The following is a 20,214-nucleotide window of genomic DNA, read 5'->3' as shown; positions in this document are numbered from 1 at the left end:
CTTTTTTATCCTAGAAGAGTAAAAGCAAAGAAACAAAAAACTCCAGTTGTGTTTTGCCAGGAAGGATTTACTGAAGTTTGGAGACCAAACAGCAAATTACTACGTTTCCATAGCACACATTGTATTAGGGGGGAAAAAAACAGGAAAGAAGAAAAAAGAAAAAAAAGCCACACAATACAGGTTAGGCAGGGCCTCGGCTAAGAACAGCAATTCACAAGAAGCACAAGTACAGTACTCACTTCAGATTGCTTCCAAGGCCACAATGGTCATTCAGAATTGCACCTCCTCAAGCCCCGATTGAACACCATATTGAAACAAAATTTATCAAAAAAAAAAAAAAAAAAAATTCCCCAGACAATTTATTGGCTGAACATAGGTCACAACAGACTTTTAGACTCTAGACTAAAGTGCTTTTTGATATCACCTAGATGGTTTAAGAACCATGTTTGAATCTGAACAGTCTCAGATACTTAAAGTAAATTCGCTACAGTGTGGGGATTTGTCTTTAGCAGGTGTAAATGACCAGGGTAAAAACAGCGCCGACAGTGGTTAAAGAAAGTTTCGGAAGAATCAGCCATAAGAACTTATCTGTGCATGCAACCTGAAGCAGGTTCTCCTTTCCAAACCAGACGCTCTGTGGTGGTTACCATTTTTTGGTGATATGTCAACTAAGATTTAAATCCCGATCACGAAGCTTATATTTGAGCCCATAATCCTGTGCTGGACTGATTAACAAATCAGAACAAACAGACCAGAGAAGCCCTCTTTTCCAGAACCTGGAATTGTAATATCGCAAACACAGGGTCAAACATCCAAAACATTTAGAAAGCTAAGATTGGGAACCAGACTACTATATGACAAAAAAACAAAAACACATAGAAAATGCCTAAACAGTCAATTAGGATAAAAATAATTTCATAGGCTGAGCGTTCTTATGGTCATGCTTTGTTTACTTTAAAAGGCTCCCCAATATCCTCTGAGGCAATTATGCCAGAAACCAGTTCACCTATCCGAGCCCATCAAGTTTTTGTTCTTAGAAAAAGGATTTGCCGTTTTGTGACTCAACTACTGGATCATTTTGAAAACAGGCAATGCAAGTGCACATCTGGTAAATACAGATGCCACAACTAGCAGTATTTATCAAGTGTGCAACCAATTACTTCTCCATTCCAATTTTACCTGTCTTGGGGACCTAAACTTAAGCTTTTTACAGTGTGCATGCATGCAGGATTTGGTTGTTTTACATGTCGTCAATCATGTGGGCAAAACCCACAGCACGATTACTGCCTTAATTAGAACCCCGATTCAGGATTTGCATGGGAGCAACAACGAGGTGTCGGTCATATCATTTGGTGCATGCATTGCTTAGCCACTGCTTCTTCCTCCCACTGTCCTCCAACACTCCCATCCCCACCGCAATATCCAACAAGCAAAACCATTCTACCAAATTGGTAACCCAGCAGGATGCCACCAGATTTTAAGAGGATACTGGCAGCACCACTAGGCACTCAAGTGTTTGCTGGGAACAGGGGCAGTACTGAATTACCAAACACCATCCCACTACCATGGAACATTGGAGATGGCTGTAAAGAAGCCCCATGCAAGCATGGACGCCAAAAGCCTATAGATTTTCAGAAAAGAGGACTACGGCTAGCGAGCTGGTAGAATATTTTGAAGTCAATCGGTTTCAGAATTTAAAGCAGCATCATTTTCCCTGTTGGAAGTTCCAGAAAGGAGGCCGATTTTGTCGATTGCAACAGGTGAACTAGAGTGTAGAAGAACAGATGAGAAGTCTTTGATTTGCAGCAAAGCATTCAGCATGCACAGAAATGGTGTGAACAGTTGGATGCCCCAAGTGTCTTCTACCGGTCTATGTCTTTATTATCTTTAAAATAGACACTGCAAGATGGCTATAAAAGAAGACCTCCTCTCTGCATATAACGGAAACATGCACTATATAAACGTAGTCAGATTTCAAAAAGAAAATGTTTATTAGTAGCGCAATTCACTTACTCGTGCATTTGGAGCAAAACCCTATTGGGCCAATGAATATGCGGGAAGGAGGCACTGAATTCCCTCAAGGCAGTTCCTGTAGACATTTGTCTCAAGATTTGACCAATGTAGTAAGAAAGTTATGGTTATGAAACCTTAGCATGCATGGGAGTTTTACTAACAGATAAAGTGCGGTTTGTTCTCCATACGGAATTGTTGCTTCAACCCTTCAGTAGGTATGCTACTGTTTAAAACACGCATTTTAAGTAACGCAACCCATTTATGCCCCTTCAAAGAATGCTTACAAGATCTAAATCCACCCATCTTTTAGCTGCAGTGTAGCTTTTTCCTTCACCCACCCAATGCTCATTCTGGTACAGGCGAGCACATACTTCCTGAAAATGAGGTGAACCAAGGGTGAGTATCATTGCTAGAAAGCACTGGAAAAGTAAAGAACAATGGAGCTGGAATGGATGTGCATCAAGATCTAACACAATCGTGTGTTCTAACGTTCACACAATTTACAAGGGGTATTTGTGACTTTAGTAAGCTAGGATTTTGAAAAGGATGTGTTACAATTATTGAAAAGCCTTATGATATATAATATTTGTAGATACATCACACTATTACCTCGTCCCTGAAGAGGAGAATGTGGTCTTTCCGAAATTCCTTTTGCTTAGCAATTTAGAAGTTGTGACAGCAATGTTTAATACAAATTTAAGTTGTGATGCAATTATGTATAAATTGAATTTATTCTATAGACAAGTCACTCCACCACACACATTCTTGTTGCCATAACACTAGATTATGCTGCCCTGGATGCAAGTCAGCAGGCCTGCTCCATCTAGAACCTAGAAAGGGGACTTGACAAAACTTCACACATTGGACAAGTCAACCTCCGACTGTCGTGTGGACATCACAAGAACAAAGTACACTGGTATTACTCAAAAAGAAACCCCACTTTAATTACAGAAGACGCAAACTGGCAAGAGAAAACAAACTCCTTTATCACTTGCTTTTCATTTGACTGCCACACAATACTGCTTTCAGAGAGGCTTATCCAGTATCCTCGAATATGCAAGAGTTTAAGCTATTGGCCTTGAAAATGACAATGCTTTTTTTTTTTTTTAATCGATTTAAAAACACAAATAAAATAAAAAAACTCATTACAATGCCAATAGCTCACGGTCTAGCAAATGCAAAACCCATTGCATTACAAGTTTGTGCTTATAGAGATAAACTACTTATAATAAACGTTTTTCTTTGCATTTGTTTTTTATACATATTTGAAAGCATCTTAAAAAGACTGTTCAAAAGCAACAACCATTGCTGCTGTTCAGCGTAGTAAAAAAAAACACGTGTTGGGGGCTGTAAAATTTCTTCAAATAAACACTCAGGGGCTATGATATCTACATCATGTATTATGATGGTAAGGCGGTCGAGCGTGATGACGTATACCTGCAAATGCATCACCACACATGACAAAAGATGTGGCAGCCATTCCGTGCGTTTTACCGTTGCAAGTTGGCTGAACGGCCATTGTGAGTGTTAAATTAAAGATAGAAAAGTGTGCACCAAAGTGCATTTACAATATGGAGTGACCCATAAGCAAACTGCGGCTGCGGGGCACTGCTATAAAAACGTTTTAAAAATGGAAGTGGCAACACTGGAGTAGTCGTGGAGTGCAGGGAGCAACTATGCACTGACTAGAGGTGGCACCAAGGAGGGATGGCCTGCTATAACTGGGGGGGAAGTTTTAGTTTTAAAAAGCAGAGCATAATAGGGGGAAGAGCTAAAGAAAGCGATTAACAGGCTGCCGGGTGGGAGAGCACAGGGGTGAGAAGGGAAAAGCAGCACACAGGATAGAGAGGGAGACAGAAGAAAAACAATGCATATCCATTGAGTACTAAAAGAAAAAGAAACAAGGCATGCACAGAGCCACTGAAAACACAGGCACGTGTGTAGAGTGTGTTCCAATTTACAACAAGAAGATATGGAGCTTGTAAAACTAAGAGCACATTTCCACTGAAAATATAGTACACAAAAGCAAAAAAAAAAAAAGAGTGGTGCAAGCAAAGCGGGCGTCGTTGCAGGAAAGCACTTCGTGTCTGCAGTTAGAGAAACTCATTAAAGAAAATAGTGCTCACAGACTGTAGATATAACAGAGTAAAAACACAAGTAAATTCCCCAGTCTTCATGGGAGGTTACAAATGCAGACATGGCAGTACTACGGTGGGACTACTAAGCCTATTCATGAATCAAAATAAACGATTGGGAGGACAGTAATGGGAGCCAATTGAAAAGATGGGTGGAGCTTCAAGTCCATACATGACCACAGCATGCCTCACAGAGCAGCTCTTGCACTGCCCAGGCTCGATCTACAAACATGAAATGCCTCGTTGGACGAACAAACACAGAATTATAGATCAAATAATATATACCAAAATAATATATACAAACTAAAGAGCAGCTTCAAAATACTTCATGAAAGAAATGGCACTAGCATTCAGTAAATACAGGAAGAAAGTGTACACGAACAGCCATCCTCGGTCACTCCGACTGCACATTGTCTGACGGGAGATCCTACCTACGAGGCCCTTCACTGCCCTCAAACAAGGGTTTATAGATTCGAAAGGCAAATTAATGGCATTTCCTACAATTAGTGTTAACAATCGTGTCGGACCCTGAAACGCTGGGTGCCTTTTGTCTTTACTTTGGGCGCTTTCATCTGACAGGCACGTTTTCCCAGTGGAATTTTAAAGCTTTTCCACTCTCTGCTCATTAATTGCACCAGACCATGACAAGAACCCTGTGGAAACCAGCAAGGGCTGTGGGCGCGTTAACGTGATAAGCTATGCATTAAACGTTTTTTTTTTGTACAAGCAAAATAAATGGAATTTGTTTTTTTTGTTTTGTATAAAGCATCCTTAAGGGAACAATGAATTCTTCGCTACTGGTGTGGGGAAATATTAAAAGGTAGTGATAAGACTAAATTGCCTCCAGATTTCTCGCTATGCTGATGGATACAATATTTAACAAAGCGGACTCCTTCAAAAATACATTTTTCCACAATACTGTTGAATTCCCGCTTTTATCATGCACATATTCTGCATAAGCAGGGCTCGAGTCGGGGTACCAAGCAGGTGGACGGCATACCGCCACTTATTTTACCAGGAGCTCGATAAATGGAGCCACACATTCACTCTTTGGCCTCTCTGGGGCGAGATCGGAGCTTATTCGGAACGCTGCTCACGCGCTGGCTTCTCTGATGCAATTGCATCCAAGGGGTGAGCGAGGGGAGGCAATGTGTCTGATGGTGCAAGCCACCTTTCGTGATGTCACGTCCTATCGTGACGTCAGCACCCCCCTCCCCCCCCACTTCTTTTTTAGGACTTGTGCCCTGTGCATAAACACATGCGTCCCACCACATTGGAGCAGATTTCTCCACTTATCTGCTTTGCTGTATGTTTATGGTCTGGTTAAAGACAGTTGCAGCTACCCATGGCAGCCTAGGTCATCACCAAAAAAAAGAAATATAAAGAAAGAAGCTCTGGATCAGTCGTCTGAGGTGTCCTTTACATTTTCCAAAGCTAACGGGCTAATAAAGTAGTCTTTTTCGCTAATCACAAATCCTCCCACCTGCAGCAGTGTCTAGTCCAAGATTAACATAATAACAAAAAAGACAATTTAGACAAGGAGATTCCTCTTCTCTGAACATTACTAGAGGGTCCGAGACCCACTAGTATTGTTTATTGCTTGTCTAAAATGACCAGAAGACACAGATGCTCTCTGCTAGTGCCATGCATCGTAACAAGAACCCGCTAGGTAAACTATCTAAAGTACTGAATGAAAGGATTTAAGCACCAGTGACTTGAAATGCCTACAAAGAAAAGGATAGCTTTACTGTGGAAAACAGGAGGTGCACATACAGCTGCACCAATGACGACCATCACAATCTAGTATCGATACCTTTATTCAACCTATAAAAAAGCACCATAAGTGAAAATGGACATTCATGTATTGAAGCTGCATCCTATGATTTTCCATGTTTAAAAACAAAATTATTATCAAGCTTTTTCCCATTGTTCTGTTCCACTTTCAACAAAAGGAGACCTTTAGGGATCTCGGTCAAAATTCTCTGGATCCCGGAGACTGAGGAAGCAGCCAGAAGACAGCACCACTGGATCCTCTAGCAATGGTCTCTTTTACAAAACCTGGTACAACAAGGACTTCTGAAGGTCATATGGTAATGGTTTGAGGTACTGCACCTTTGTGAACAACTCACCAAGGTCATATGCACAACTCAAGAGGACATACAGTGAGAGCTTGCTTTGGCACTGACCAACTCAATAAATCTGCTTTTAGTGTGCTAATGCGTGCAAACATGAAGCATTGTTTGCTGGAGTCAGCACATTAAAGGCCAACCAATTGGTTTAGCTTTTTTTTTTTTTTTTTTTTTTTTTTTTTTTTAAACACCGTTTGCTGCATCTTATGTTACGACCTCCACCTCCCTTGGAGAAACATTTTGGTGGAACATGGGAAGCAACTACAGAGGACACATCTCTTCTTGACTCCAGTACCACTAGAGCAAGGAACTGATCATTGAATGCAATATAAAAAAAAATACACACCAGAATCCAGCACGCTAATGTGCTATGAATGGACCAACTACCACTTATGAGTCATGTGGCCATAAGAACTAAGGGTACCATCAATGGACTAAGCGGAGGTGAAACATTATGGGGTTCTTCTGGATTCCAACCCCTCTTATGCCTCAAGTGAATCCAGTTTCCAAACAATCTTTCTACAGTTACCTTAGCTTCCTTTAAAGATTTCAAGCAATCAAAGCCATAGCGCTGTCCCATATAGAATATGGGAAAGGAATAATTCTTGGAACCCTTTTCTTAATACTAAAGAAATTAGAGAATCACCTATGCAGCCGCTACACAGCTCCTTAATCTACTCATTTGGAAAAGCACCTCGCCATCCCTCATTTCTCTCCATTGGGTGCCTGTATGAAGTAGACATTTTCTTTAAAGTAATGTTCTTGGCACACTAAGCAATATTCATGGACTTTGACTACTCTCCCTTCAAAATAAACTCTGCACCAAACAATACTATGACGTTGCAGGTTACCCTCGCGACTATCCCTCCTTTCAAAAAGTTGCAGGCCAGCAGAAGCTCCTTTTCCGCTCAGATGGCCAAGCTCAGGAACCAGATTTCAGCAAGAATGTGAACGATCAACCTCCTGGAATTCTAGATGAAACTAACTTTTGCTCTTCCTATGGACACAATCCCAAGACATGGACGACAAATTAATATTTTTTTCGCTTAAAATAAGATATATGCAACAATGCATCAATTTTCCCACTCTGCAACACCTCATGCTTGTGTGCAAAAATATGCTGCATTATGTTTGAATCATATTTGAATGGTACGCACCTCATCCACAGCCTCCCATATGAAAAACTACATTCAACATTTTTAACTACACACTCCAAAATGGCACCCAGAAACCACACTCAAATCAGAACTGATATTGGCTTTGCCAGAAGCATGATGGGCCATATAAAAATTCAAGAACGAAATTGAATTACAAGTAAAACTAATACGGTAAACAAGACAGCCAATAAAAATATGTAGTATTCACTGGACCAAACACTAATTGCATTGGTAATAAAAACCCACAAGAAGGAGAAAACGTTTAAGAACTGGTCACTATTTACCCTCCATTTTCAGTTGGTAAAAAGTTAGCTTTCAAAAAATGAAAACTGAGGAAAGAAGCATCTGTACAGCTAGCGCTACACAACTTGAAATGGCAGACCTGCTGATCTGAAAATGTAAGTGTAGGTTGACTGTCTTCATAGGTTTGCTGAAGAGCTCTGAATGTTTTACACTCAGGTTGCCTATATTCATTTTTTAGGTCTCGCCTAGCGACAGCGCTGTCGCTAGCGAGATCTATTGTTGTCGACTTGGCATTGGAAGGGGGACAGGACATGTGCATGCGTACGGCAGACAGGCGATGTGCACGCTCACGGTGTGTCTTCTCTGGCGATCCTGAGCTTGCGCCCAGACAGCCAATGTGCACACTCACGGCGTCTCATGAGCTCCCACCGCGCTTTCAGTTTCAAACACTCATTGCGACAATGCCCCCACTGCACTCGTGAGGGCTCCGTGGGCTGAATATTTTATAGTACCGGGAGTGAAGGAGGCACTGGCATACACTGACTGTCACGTGCCACACAGCAACGACGTTCGTACACTCACACGAGGAGAGTAGAATTTTACCCCTAGACTTTGCTCGCTCCTGGGGTCCCGTCATACAGGGCAAGGCTTGTGCGCTACACAGCGAAGTAGTCTTCACTCTCCCCAATTCGCTCAGCCCCCCCCGCCATGGAACTACTGATTCTGAGCCGCGCAAAAATAAATATTACGGTGGAGATCAGCAGGCTTTGAAAGCTCATCTCACTACCCAAAGAAAATGTATGTGGGCATTATGTATTAAAGAGACTATCAGATAAAATGCTTTATATAAACCCATGGTGTTAACAAGGTAGGGGGTCATGCAAATAAAATAAAAAAACAGCTACACAACAGTAGTTAGATATTTGAGATATGGGTGCAAAAGGTAAATTGTGGTTGAGATCCTAGAATATTGATAACATTAATAAAGGGCACCTCAGAGGAATTAAAACACAGATTTAGTTTATCCCATTTATGAGGGCATGTAACATGCGTTATAACTTAAGGTGCTCAGACACTGGCATACATGGTTCACTTGCCTGGTGGTGTGAAGCTGGGCTGGGCGCGCCCTCTCCTCCTGTTCCACAGCAGAGAGTTCTTGAGTCCTCCCCGTGTAATCCCCATGTGTGGTCTCTCCCAGGCTGGGCGCACACTCAGGAGCCGTATCAGGGCCGCGAGAGGAGTGTGCGTGCACACGAGCTCGGAGGGAGTCTACGCACAGACTGCCCAGGACAGCCCTCGGCACCTGGGAGCGGCCCGGATTTCAGGCCAGTCCCGGCGCGGACTCCTCCCCCTGCTTTTCCTGTGAACCTTCTCTTCACAATTAACAGATAGCGTGCCCCCGCCGCACAAATAACCAAAGAGTCACCGTCTCCCTTAAGAGCAGACCCAGACCGGTTGAATCACTTGTTAAGGTGACATCATGCTTACTGCGGATTGATAATCTGGGATGGGCAGAAACTCTGTGGTTCTTAAAAAAAATTATAGACACACACACACACACACACACACAAACGCACACGCGCTTGTTCAAATGCATTTTGAAATGCGTGGTTTTGATACAATTTTCTCAACATGTTTTGCCATTTTCTCCTTCCTCACCTCCACTTGCTAAAAGCATAAATCCAGTTTTGTGCATATACAGAGCCTGCCAGTTTTGTCTAGTCTGCCAAAGTGTAAGGCACCAGATGGCTAGAACATATAGGTTGATAAAGTAAATTGAAATTTCTGAGGCTCACACAATATGGTTAGTAACAAAAGCTAGACAAGGTTGGAGCTCGCTAGTCCTGGGGCCACTGTTATCAATTTTGTTACTAGATAATGGGGATTATGTAGTAAATTGTTAAACTGATTTGCCCAGGATCACACAATATGATCAAGCAGCAAATGGGAGACAGGATTACAACTGGACACTACTAAAACACTGTCATCGAGTTGGGGATTAGTCCATGGCTCCTTCCTTTGCATTTTAAATTAGCCATGTCTGGATGATTTGCTTGTATAGCTTTACACGGTGCTTTACGTGGGGCGGGTTCCTCCAGTACCCAGGACCAGTAGTAATTAACAAGCATTTGCAGTGCAATAGTATTGATGCGAGTTTGAGCTATTGACATTACAAATAACAAAGCCTTTTATTTTTAAAAACAAATAAAAGGCATTGGTATGTACAATGCCAATAGCTTAAACTCGTTTAACTGCGAGACCTATTGCATTGCAAATGCTTGTTTAAATATTTTGTAGTCTTCATGCAGGTATTGCTATACCTGGACGTTTACAAGACAGACCCTGGTGACCTATTGAGCACTCTGAACATGATGTACAGTGCTCAAACACGGATAAAGCCAATTTGTTTTAAACCTTCCTTGGCCTTTCTGAATTTAATTAGATTTCAATCCCTTCCTCTGCAACAACATTTTGGCTCTGCTGAGAAGATTTTCATTGGTGCATTAATCACGATGCCTTCACTTTGGAACAAAAGCCATTGCTTTATAATATGCAGAACCAGGATCTTCTCACTTGAAGACTAAGGGATGAGTAAGCATTTGAGACAGCCAACAAGATACTCATGGCCACAGAAATGGTCTGCTGGCACGCGACCCTTCATAGTTTGAGCCAATGATTAAACATTTTGACAAAGGAAAGGTCAAGCGGAGATTCAAATTCCCAAAATGTGCTTGAAGCTGCCATTTCAATACAAAAGGCAGATATTAAAATAACGTTAAAGATATCTAGAAGTGGAAGGAGCCAAATAAAGTTCATTAAATAAAATAGCAGTGCCTAAATACTTGAATATTTAGGAACAGACCACATTATAGAAAGCAGAAAATCCTACCAGGACTAAAGCAGAAGATGTGACTATGGCATTATTCACCTTCTGAGACACCATTATCTGCAAAGGACCTTATAAACATTACAATGTTTGAGTGTATGTGGGACTTCCTAACTTAGTGCAAAAAAAAAAAAAAAAAAAACGTGGGAACTAACATTTGCAAGTCTACTTATACAAGTTCCTAATTTGGGATCAAATTTACTTGTATGAACACAAACCAGTGTCAAAAACTGGACAAGAGGAGGCCTAAAACAGAAGAAAGTTTTTAACTTCTAGTACAAACAAGCCAAGATGAAAGGGCACCAACACTATTCTGATAGTCCAACTATTATTGGCAGAATGTCTTCAATTCACCCTGGAGGGACACAAAAAGAAACGTCAGTTTCTTTGAGGCCCATCATCCCAAAATGTAGGCGGAGCCACAAAGGCTCATAACTAGGTGTAAGGCTTTCAATGACTACTAGAACTGGAGGCAGAAGCTACAGAATGCCATTACAAAACAAAATCCACGAAGACACTTAAACCGAAGCAGGAGAAACTGAAATAATCAATGGTGCAGAAGCACCATAGCAGCCATCGCCGGTCCTCTGCCAGGACTGCCTTTAAAAAGACAACATTCCAATGTTAGACTACCTTTGAAAAGTGTGTTTAATACACCATCACAAAAATACACAATCCAATTCTGGCTTGTATTATTACTGCCATGTGCTGCAACCTGAATAGAGGCAGATAAAATCCAGGCAATCACGAGCTGAACCACAATCACCACTGCACAGCACAAACTGACAAGTGATGGTATCTGCCCAGCATCTCCCTTCCACACCATAGGGAGGTACATACCATAGCTCGATATATATCTAACACAACCTGCAGACCCATCTTTTCAAACTATGACAGCACCCAAACTGACCTCTAGCATGAGGACACAGCCTACCCAACCACTCCAGACCCCAAATCTATTCTCACAATCATTGCACTATCACCAACACAGTACAATCACGTGAGAGTGTTCCTTTACCACTCATAAGATCTACAGTACATTAAAGAAGTCAAAATAAGTCAAACATACCATACCAATACATATGGATGGTTTTTAAACCCAGAAATAAAACAATGCAGATCCACGCCTCATGTTCAGATTGAGAGGTCAGAGAAGGTAATGAAACATGTCTTACGCAAGCGACTATTACTTGCACCCGTAAGTCGCAACCCCTTCCCCGCACACCCCACCCCTTGGCAGGATGCACACATTTCAAAACAGTTATTTAAAGCACTGGCAGCGTCTTGCTCGGGAACACAAACAGTCCATTCTTCTACTAGAGTGACTTTAAATAACTTGTGTTCAGTCACAGGGGTTGTTCCTGCAACTGTTTTCTCTGGGCTATTTTTGTCTCCGGAATCTCCATCCACGCGCTGCTTCAGGACACGCACATCTTCGTATAAACTACACAGATGTCGTTTATTCCTCCATGTTAGCTCACTGCAGCACTGGGGGCCAGACTCCAAATGCAATGCACTAAAAAGAGGCCAAAATCGGCATGCCCGTTTTCGACAATTATTTAACTTGCTGTAGAAAAGAATGGCATGTCGAAACATCAAGCAAGGTCTGTTCATGCATTTTGCTGTGCTGAACCACACAGGTGTTCAAATCTACACTATATAGGCCTCTTATGACACTGCCTGCAGCGTGCACTTCTATGGTGAGATTTAACCACCGCCTTACATCCTGGCGAGAAAGGTCGCGGTTCTAGAACAGGCTGTGCTCGGGCCGCACTTCCCCTCCTTGGGCCCCAAGCAAAACATGTTTTTAGCAGCGGCAGGTTAGTAATGCGAGCCAGGAATGCAGACAATTACCAGGGCTGGAAACATTCTTGGCAGCTCCTTTTAATCACTCCCAGGCCTTGCTCGAGCAGAACCCTGCCTCTCTGGAAACTTCCAGGCAGCACGTGAGACTGGGAGCCCAAGGTGAAATAACCATTTTAGGACACGGATTTCAATAGGACGAGAAAAAAAAAAAAAAAAGAGCTACACTTTCAATTAGTTGCGGCTGGCAATCAAATTAAAAAGCCTCAAGTCATAAAAGTTGAGAGGCGCACCTCCACCACCACAATAAATTAAGCATCTCTACTTATAAATAAATACAAAAAAATAACACTTTTCTGAACATTGGGCTGGCTCACTCATGCCTGCTCTTTGAGACACCAAAGGCAGAGAGGCCTAGCCTCCATTGGGGAAGCAGATATAGTGGCAGCAGGGCCCACAGAACACATCAGGTGTTAGTTTTATCTTGTCTGAATTATGCTACTAATTGTCAATTACTTTAAATACCAATAATTCTTCATTCACAAAAAAGACTGAAAAGCCAAGTATCAATAAAGTGTAACAAATCTAAGCGGGTATCAATCTATGTCGGATTAACTGAGACCCAGCAACCAAAATTGTTTTAAGACCTCTTCGCATATCGAAAATATAGTAAGAATATGTAAAGAAATACATACGCTCTATACAGCCTTACAATTCTTAAGTCTACATCTGCATATCTTGGACGTATTAATGTACATCTTGAATATGTAATCTTTACTTGCCTGCATATACTACAATGGCCTCATGCAAGTACATAGATAAATATATATATATATATATATATATATATATAGGCAAGTCCAGATGTACATACATAACTAACCATCTGTGTATTTTAAACATGCGCAGATGAGTTAACAAATCTATACTTGCATGCGTCTACTCCGGCCTTCACAAAATTGTGGTTGCCTGAGATATTCTATATACGTGAGATATTTCTATACACAATATTTTTTGCAGGACATTATCTATATTCTGAGAGTACCTGGGTGGACAAAGCGGCTGGAAAGGGGCCTAGCGCTAAGACTGGCCGCTCTAATCAAGAGTGCAACTCCTTCGGAAGATACGTCATTACGTACAACTATTAAAGCGACGCGTCGTGCAGCGCCACAGAGGACAAACAGGCTCACAGGCGGCCTTGGGCCTACAGCCCACACAAGATTCCTCCGGGGGAAATAAACGCTTTGGGCAAGGGCAGAGACCACACATTTATCTGGCCACCGCCGGTTTTAAGTTAATGTTTCACTGCCACTCTTTGCACAGCCCCAGACGACTCTTAAACATTAGGAAAACATTGCATTTACAAGGCAGCTGAATAAGCAGGGTGGTACATGGTCAACAGAGCACTAGGATACTTAAAACGTGATAGCACAACACTCAGGGGGTCTGGTGCCAGAGGGAAAGCATGGTAGAGCCCCTCAACAGTGCCGCACCAAGGGAGGACAACTATCACCGCGCACAGGGGCGTACTAAAAAGACAGACAATACCATCAAGGCAGACAAAGGGCATCGTAAACTATCCTCCAACACAGGGCCATGTAATGAGATCGTAAAACACCATTCTCCACAGCAGTGCCACACAAAGGACATACTTAAACCCTCAAGCACAGTGTCAACACAAAAGATAAGAGTACACCCCCCCAAACAGTACCATATAAAAAGGAGACAGTGAAATACCATCACGCACTGGCCACATTAAAAATATATAAAACATGATTCCAGTACAGTGCCACGCCAAAGACAAAATGTTCCACACCAAGCACGCAGTACAAGATCATCCAGAGAGCCACACTGCCAGTACAATATCCAAAACAACAAAAACATGAGCTCAGCGAGATGTGTACTTTTTAAATGTTTTAATTGATGTAGCAACTATAAAAGAAATCCACATAGTAACGACATCAAACTCTGCTGGTTATACACCAGAGCACAAGCCATTAAGCAGGGTTCAATAGGCAGCAAATGGTAAATGCCATAACCTTTTGTTAGGCCAGCTTCTCTGGCTATCACACAGTATGTTCACATTAGTACTCAAGATTTCTCTACAAAAAGTGTACAAATAAAATTGGTAGGTGAAGCCTATATGTATAGTCAAATAGGCATTTTAACCTAACTCCTTATGTAGGCTTCTTGCTAGACGTAGCTTTAACACGGACGTGGTCTCCACGATGTGCGTTTCTCGCACTCTTTCATAAAACCCATGAATATGGTTTTGAGTGGTCCCTGAGTGGGTCTTGTGTGTCCTGCTCGTTGCCCATGTCCCCCTAACCCAGTCATATTGTTCATGATCATACATAAGTCTCCTAGTACTGCTCTGTTCCCTGTCCAAGCTTAAAGGGGCCACATTCCAAACAGGTAACTTGATGCCCAACATTCAGCTTAAATACAATACATGGAAACATATTACAGAGAGGTGATGGTGGTCAAAAGGAACAGGTCAGCACAACAAAAAAATCCCTTATTCAACAGCTTCTAAGACAAAAAAAATGGGCAAACTTCTGATCAACATTGAAAGGTTTTTCTTAACTTGGGCTACACACAAGTAACGTATACATCTTCAAGACCACAAGAGGAGAATGCTGGAGGCCTTTTCAGCTCAGAGCTCCAGAAAAAGTTGAATCACAATTACTTGCCATATGGGTAGGCCTGTATTAAACATGGCATACTTAAAGGATGAGTGGGCAACAGAACCCTGCATAGTTAGGAACCACGGGGCATATTATAAAGAAACGGCGTTACAATTGTCGCCCCTTTAGCGGCAGAAAACTGCCGCTAAAGCGGCGATAATTAGCTTGATAATATGCCCTGGAGAATTCCGAAGCCCATGTTCTGGTGTCAACATGGATTTCTATTGGAATTCTAAAGGGCATATTACCAAGCCCATTATCGCCGCTTCAGCGGCAGTTTTCTGCCGCTAAAGGGGCGACAATTGTAACGCCATGCTTGATAATATGTCCCCACATATGCAAAACCCATCGCCAGGTATTACACAGAGGCAGAAAACGGAGGATGGAACATACCATTTCGTTTTTGCAGGAGCATAAAATATGTAATGGGTCACAAGACAGACAATACACAGGTATCAACAAGCATACTGGGGTGGTTGTTTCCACTGCAAACATTTAAGACGTTACTAGGTAACAATCTGTGGGGGGAAAGAGGCTGTATGTATCAAAACAACCAAAAACTGAAAACTCTACATGGTAGATTCCGAATTTCCCAACTTTAGGGATTCTCTCATGGTCTCTTCTAAAAAAAAAAATAGACTGAGCACGAAGACTTCCGAAGCGCCGCATGTTTTGGCCTTCCAGTCTCATGCATATCAATGTTGGGAACAGTTGAAAAGAGATAGCGTGAGCAATGTGATTTCTCATTAACTTATCCTGAGAAAAACGTAACCATAAGAATTCAAAAAGATAGAGATTTTTCGATAATATTGGCTTGTATGCATGTAAATAGCCACAGTGTTAAATTGTAACTAGAGACCACCACCAAATGTGTACATCTCAGTTTCTCTGGCTTGAACAACTCCCCTCTCCCCCAGAGCCGTGACTGTTGCCACCTTTGAACTACATTCAAAGCCTTAGACAGAACCGGTCACGGAAGGGCTCTCGCAGGGGCTCGGGCGGGGGGAGGAGGAGGGCTCGTGCGGCCTGGAAGCCGTTAGAAAGTAAGATAGATCCGGTGATCCTCCGCCCGGGAAGGTGCCTCGCCTTTTACGTAAGGAGTCTCCGAGCCAGGCTGGGCTGGGCTCGCATTCCTCGCTGGGTGCGTCAGAGGCAGGCGGGGAGCGCACGCATCCGCCGGCCCACGCCTCCCACCACACAAGCGACAGAAGCTGAAGAGTGGCACCCCCTCACACACAGGCCACTGAACCCGGGGGAAGTTTCTTCTCCCACGAAAATACTGACAACCCGGAGGAGTACCACCACCCACACGCACGACACAACTGACGGAACGGCGAGAGCTCCCCACAGAATGAAGGCGCTAAAGCTGCGCGTTGACTGAATGCTCCTCCACGCATCAGCCATTGCATCCCAAGGACAGTCCGCACGGGGCCCCAATCTGCGCCCCTCCGAGATCCCCCTTTCACATTTAGCTCCCACTGTACCCATATAGGGGGATTCCCTAAATTGCGAAACATCATTCAGCGCATTAAAGGTTTTCAGGTCCACTCGGGAGCTCGCAAACTGGTTTTTTTTATCTGCCTTTTGGCACTTGCAGTATACAGTCAGAGAAACGGGACTTAGTTAGGCGTGAACCTCTGAACCGTGAGAACAACACTCTGCGGCCCACCCAACTCGTGCACACCGATTAAATCCAAGGGTCGTCTCTACAAATGCTTCGCCGAATGAACTAGTTCCCACAAACCACGGTAACTGAAACAAGAGGCACACGTACTTAGGGAGGCCAAGTCCTCAGTTACCGAGGCGCTACTCGCTCAAAATATCCGTTAAAGTACATCTTGGGAACCAAATTGTGTGGTAAATGATATCACCCTCACCATAAAGTTTACTGCCTACTTTTCCAAAAATATTCAGAGGCCCAGCGCAGACTCCCCCCGAGTCCGCATCCATTGGCATTTCTGTGCATGGCAGGGTGTGGAACGGCAACTGTCCATCCAGCGCCAGCCGCGCTCCCCCCCCCCCCCCCTAATAGAGATTTAGAGGTAAGTAGATTAAGTACAATTCCACAGTAACGTGATCGAGGGGATTATAGTAATGCATTGCAACAGGTTCAGGTCACGAAACTCCCGCGCGGTCTAAGGAGGGGGCAAGGGAAACAGGTTCCCCCCATCCCCTCCCCCATACACACACAAACCCACTCCGGGGACTTTCCCTCACGCGGTACACACCACCCACCAGTGTCCACATCCTAAATCACACAGACAAATTAACACAGCCACCCCAACACATTATAAACCATTAAACAGCCGCAGACTTGGCGCATTTTCTCACACCGCCACGGAGTTTGAAAAACGACGCTCCCTCCGGGGATAATTACCATCGGCACACAAAGCACGACCGGCTGCCCACAAACCCTGAAGCTGTCGGGGGTGAATCAAGCGATCTGGTGATTAGTTTAGATCGTGTTCACACAGCAAATTCTCTTACCAGAAGTGTCCCAGAGGCTCAGCTCTATCCGCTGCGTGTCAATCTCAAAGCTGGCCGTGTAGTTCTCAAACACTGTGGGGACGTAATTCTGAGAAAAACAGAAAAAGGAGGTGGTTAAACACCCGGGCAACGAACACACATCAAGGAACTGGGGCGGGGGGGATGGGGCCCGTCCCACCCAAGGTCAGAATTGTACAGTCCTGGAATTGTAAATGGAGTGGGGATTGCTACCGGTTTTGTGTCCTCTCTAGGAGGGTGGTCCAGTTGTGCACATACTGTACTGTAAAAATGCCCAACACGCGTGTATTTCTTTGGTCACTCTTAAGATCCACTCTGGTTAATAATTAACAGTGAAAGCTACCACCCCTGTGCTTGGCACAGAACATGTCCCCGTTTCAACCTAGTGGTTAGAGGCGCAGTAGGTCTGGGTGCTAGAAAGGTGCGCACGAGGCGGGTGGACAGAGTTACGCTCCGAGCCCCAGGGCTCCCACTCCACTAGCCCACGGCCACGCTCGGATCCACGCCCGGTGTGGCGGCCCCTGCAAACCTACCTCCGGGAAGGAGTCCTTGGCGAACACGTGCAGCAGCGCCGTCTTGCCGCACTGACTGTCCCCCACCACAACGATCTTGCACTTCACGTTCTGGTTGGGGTCCATGATCGTTTTGCTGGTGAGTTTTTGGCTTGTTCTTCTTTCCTTCATTGAGGTGAAAGGTTTCCTCAGCTGGTCTCCCGCAGAAATTAAAGGATGAAATGAGTCAGGCGTTCCCCATAAACCTGTGGCGTGAACGCGGCGGTCCGAGCTGCGCGATCCCCTCCGGCTCCTCTCTCCTGCTCCTCCACACTGCCACCAGCCCCGGCGTGAGCACACTGCTTTGTTCCGCCTCCTCTGGTGGCTTTTCTCTCTCCTCGTCTTCCAATCCAATCCCTTCTCATTGAAGACAGAGTCCCGCCCTCTGCTGAGCATGAAGAGAGATACTGGCCGCTGAACAAAACTTGTAAACGCTGCTCCCTCTAGCGGACCTACCCGGAATCTGTCACTGGTCTGTTGGCACTTTACGAGAGTGATCTGGCAATTACTGAAGTGTGCATTTTGAAGCACCGAACCCTAACCTCCCCCTCTTCTAAGATTTCTGAGTGTAACTTACTGCACGGCTTTTTTATTCCACCCACCAACTCAACAAAATGCTAACAAGTTACGCTGTAAGTGGTGAAGTGTGGGGATATTTCACCTCGGACTGTCCGGAATGTTGCAATACTCGGAAACTAGGGCCAACGTGACCTTTTTTTCTGGAGCACATTGAACAGAATAAATATGCTGCTTGGGCGAACCTGGAAACGGATGACTGATTAACGATGGGAAAGGAGCGTCAGAACCTCCACGCGGAGATCAGTTAATGCTGTCTTTAGTAACTAGCAAAATACCCGTACAGCAGCGTGACTATAAAAGTTCAAAACTAGCCTGGTTTGTAAACATGGGTCGTTTTTAAAGCCATCTGGTACACTAATCGGGGCCACTTTCATTTTGGTGCTCAGACCCATTTATCGCCCCAGCCCGACACTGGACACGCTCAGAGCTTACCCTGCAGCCTAATGGATGCCAGCTAGTGTCTCGTATAGTGAAAATGTACTTAAGAGTTGATTGCACAGCTGAGTGGGTAAAATCTGTCCCCGTCAAAGGTTGTGAGCAGCAGGTCACAAGTTCATACCCCCGAAAGGCCAACTCAAGCTTCCACCAATCCGATGTCAGTAATTTCCGCACCATTGCATCGTTTATCTGTTAGCAGGGGCGTAAACCAAGCCCCTGCGGCGCAGGGGGCGTCAGCGATCAGAGGGGTCCCAACTCTTCAAGGAGGCCCCAGTCAGCCGAGATATGAGAGACTATGGCCCGTTGGCCCCCCACAACACATTGTGCTCGGGGGCATCACTTTGCATTACGCCACTGTCAGTTGCAGAAATTAGATTTATATAATTTTATAATTAATGCATGACGTGACCGATTTCAAAAACATTGCTGCAATTGGCTCGCAGCTTTACAAAGCGGCAACTTGTTCGTGCACGTTTCCAAACCTTCACTAAAATACTATTCACTTTAGATGCATTTTACTCATCTTCCAGCCTATTTTACTGGCCTGACATCTCTCCTGATACCTGCCAAACGGTGTCTTGCGCCGCCCACACCCCCACCGACGTCCTGTCCTCCTAGGGTACCATAGGCATGAATTGTCATATACAGACATACACTACTTTTCTGGACCAGCATGCAAAAAAAACATCTTTTATCATCATCTGAACATTGCCATTGCACGGCTGTCTGTCTCGGGTTTGCTGTCTAGACAATGTTTGGTCCGTGCAAGTTCCCTAAGGCAGTGTGTTCACAGCAGAGGGGAGTGTATCTCCGCCGCACCTCACTCTACACAATGCTGTGTATTAATCCTTCTCTAAACGGAGCTGTCCCGGAGTCACACGGGTGATTTGATCCTACAGGCTAAGCCAGCGCCACCACCTCCCCTCCCCCCAAGAAGTGGAAGGGAGATTTCCTAATCTCTGCGGCTGTCCCCTGAGAACGGAAGGAATCCTGGGCCCGCCCTCTACATCAGCCACAGGCTGCGCGGAAACAGCTCGGAGTGGGCGTGTCCCCGTGTCTACTGACAGCTCGTGGATCCCTTCCTCAG

At 44.2% G+C, this 20,214-nt stretch overlaps 1 protein-coding gene across 1 annotated transcript in view; it reads right to left on the bottom strand.

The window, feature by feature from the left end:
- The window catches only part of RND3 (Rho family GTPase 3), a 37,416-nt gene extending 18,933 nt beyond the window's left edge, over window positions 1-18,483 (bottom strand). Inside the window, exons 1-2 of the mRNA XM_085645602.1 lie at window positions 18,093-18,483; window positions 17,542-17,629 (exon numbers count right to left, since the gene is read on the bottom strand). Of these exons, the coding sequence (XP_085501728.1) occupies window positions 17,542-17,629; window positions 18,093-18,242 (238 nt within the window). The 5' untranslated portion in view covers window positions 18,243-18,483. The remainder of the gene's footprint in view (window positions 1-17,541; window positions 17,630-18,092) is intronic.
- Between the last annotated feature and the right edge of the window lie 1,731 nt (window positions 18,484-20,214).

Source organism: Triturus cristatus, chromosome 3_1, assembly GCF_964204655.1.
Source record: "Triturus cristatus chromosome 3_1, aTriCri1.1, whole genome shotgun sequence".
NCBI lineage: Eukaryota > Metazoa > Chordata > Amphibia > Caudata > Salamandridae > Triturus > Triturus cristatus.
The sequence above is the reverse complement of the archived record's forward strand: the minus strand, read 5'-3'. Positions and strand labels throughout refer to the sequence as shown.